This window comes from Aplysia californica, unplaced genomic scaffold, assembly GCF_000002075.1.
Source record: "Aplysia californica isolate F4 #8 unplaced genomic scaffold, AplCal3.0 scaffold00047, whole genome shotgun sequence".
Taxonomy (NCBI): domain Eukaryota; kingdom Metazoa; phylum Mollusca; class Gastropoda; order Aplysiida; family Aplysiidae; genus Aplysia; species Aplysia californica.
This window is the reverse complement of record NW_004797317.1, coordinates 1,444,471-1,445,989: the sequence shown is the minus strand read 5'-3', so window position 1 is coordinate 1,445,989 and position 1,519 is coordinate 1,444,471. Positions and strand designations below refer to the sequence as shown.

Here is a 1,519-nt window from a genome sequence, read left to right as displayed (position 1 = left end):
GGTCCTTAAATAAGTTTACTTTTTGAAACTCAAGCAAATATTCGGAATACTTATTATCACTACATTTTTAGTCCGTTGTTCTGTATCAAGTCATGATAGACTGAAAGTTGTTACTCTGTAGGCCTACATGTAGGAACATGAAACTCAGAGTATGTTACTTCGGGGAAGCCATTACTCCTATCTACTATCTTTGTGCACCGAATAATCTTAATCCTAATACGGGTGGTTTAAGGGCATGACAGGCAGGTTTACTTCTTTTCTTTCCCTCTGTTGTTTCTGTAAATATCTATGTTGTCTCTTCCCTACACCAAATAATCGATGTCGTGCCGATGTGCTTCTCTTTACTCAAATTAACACTGGACAATATCCGCGGTATCTCCTATGATGCCTCCTCCTACCCCACATCCCCCAACCCTTTTCCCCCTATGATGTGGTATACAGGAGATGGCGAGGAGGGTGTGGGCAACTATGACGAGACCTCTATACGCTACAAGGGCAAGCACATTCCCTCTCCGTCCTTTAGAGTCCTTCAAACGTGGGCTGAACATGACCCCGACAACTGTAAGTTTGAACTTGTGGTTGGTATGGATGACAGGTACCACTGAGACCACGTCTTTATGGTGTATTATTTTTATCCTTGTCATTATTATTATTATTATTATTATTATTATTATTTGTTATTATTGTTGTTGAGTTTTCTCCTTTCCCCAGGTACTTCGTGATGGTTTCCCCATGACCGTGACAAGAAAAGTTGACAAACAAAAACTTAAAGCGGACACCATTATAAAGTTTGGTCTGCAGGATGTGTAGATAAGAAGTATAGGCTATAACCACGGCCACACGAGAGGGTGGAGTGGCGGTATGAAGCATTACAAAGTCATGAAGATAATACAAAGTGTGACCACACCCTAACATATTCTAGTCATGTAACGAAGACGGCAAAAGTCTGGTCTGACAGGAAAAGTAATACGGGTGCCCAATACGGATGAGATCGGCCGATGGGTCTGATCGCCTAAAAAAAAACGTGTTTGTTTTCAGTTTCAGGCGATCGAGTCGGTCCATTGGCCCGATCCAGCCGTCGTGGGCACCCCGTATGAGAATCGTGGGCTAAGGCAACAGCCACAAACAAGTGTCAAATGACAATATAGCGAGACATCATAATATACTCATCAGTTTAATACGGCACGTGGGACCTCTTTTTGCACACATCTTAAATAGCCATAATTCTAGCATGAAGTACAATTACAGTTTAGTCTGAAAGATGAGTAAACGGCGTATAAATAGGTCAAAGCAACGGCCACAAGCAAGAGTGGAATGGCAATAGAAAGCATAACGTCAAAGTCACCAGGTTGAACGGGGGTGTGTAACCACACCTTAACATTGTGAGCTTTGCTAAAGTTTCTCCAGCGTTTGAAAAAACCCACACAAAAAAACGGAGTATGTACATGATAATGTTTGAGTGGGCATGTGTGTGTGTGTGTGTGTGTGTGTGTGTGTGTGTGTGTGTGTGTGTGTGTGT

General features: G+C 42.3%; 1 protein-coding gene across 1 annotated transcript in view; it reads left to right on the top strand.

The window, feature by feature from the left end:
• LOC101848098 (trithorax group protein osa) overlaps positions 1-1,519 on the top strand; it is a gene marked incomplete in the record, with an annotated part of 81,605 nt that overhangs the window by 72,564 nt on the left and 7,522 nt on the right. The window contains 1 exon segment of the mRNA XM_035968253.1: positions 442-561. Coding sequence (XP_035824146.1) covers positions 442-561 — 120 coding nt within the window.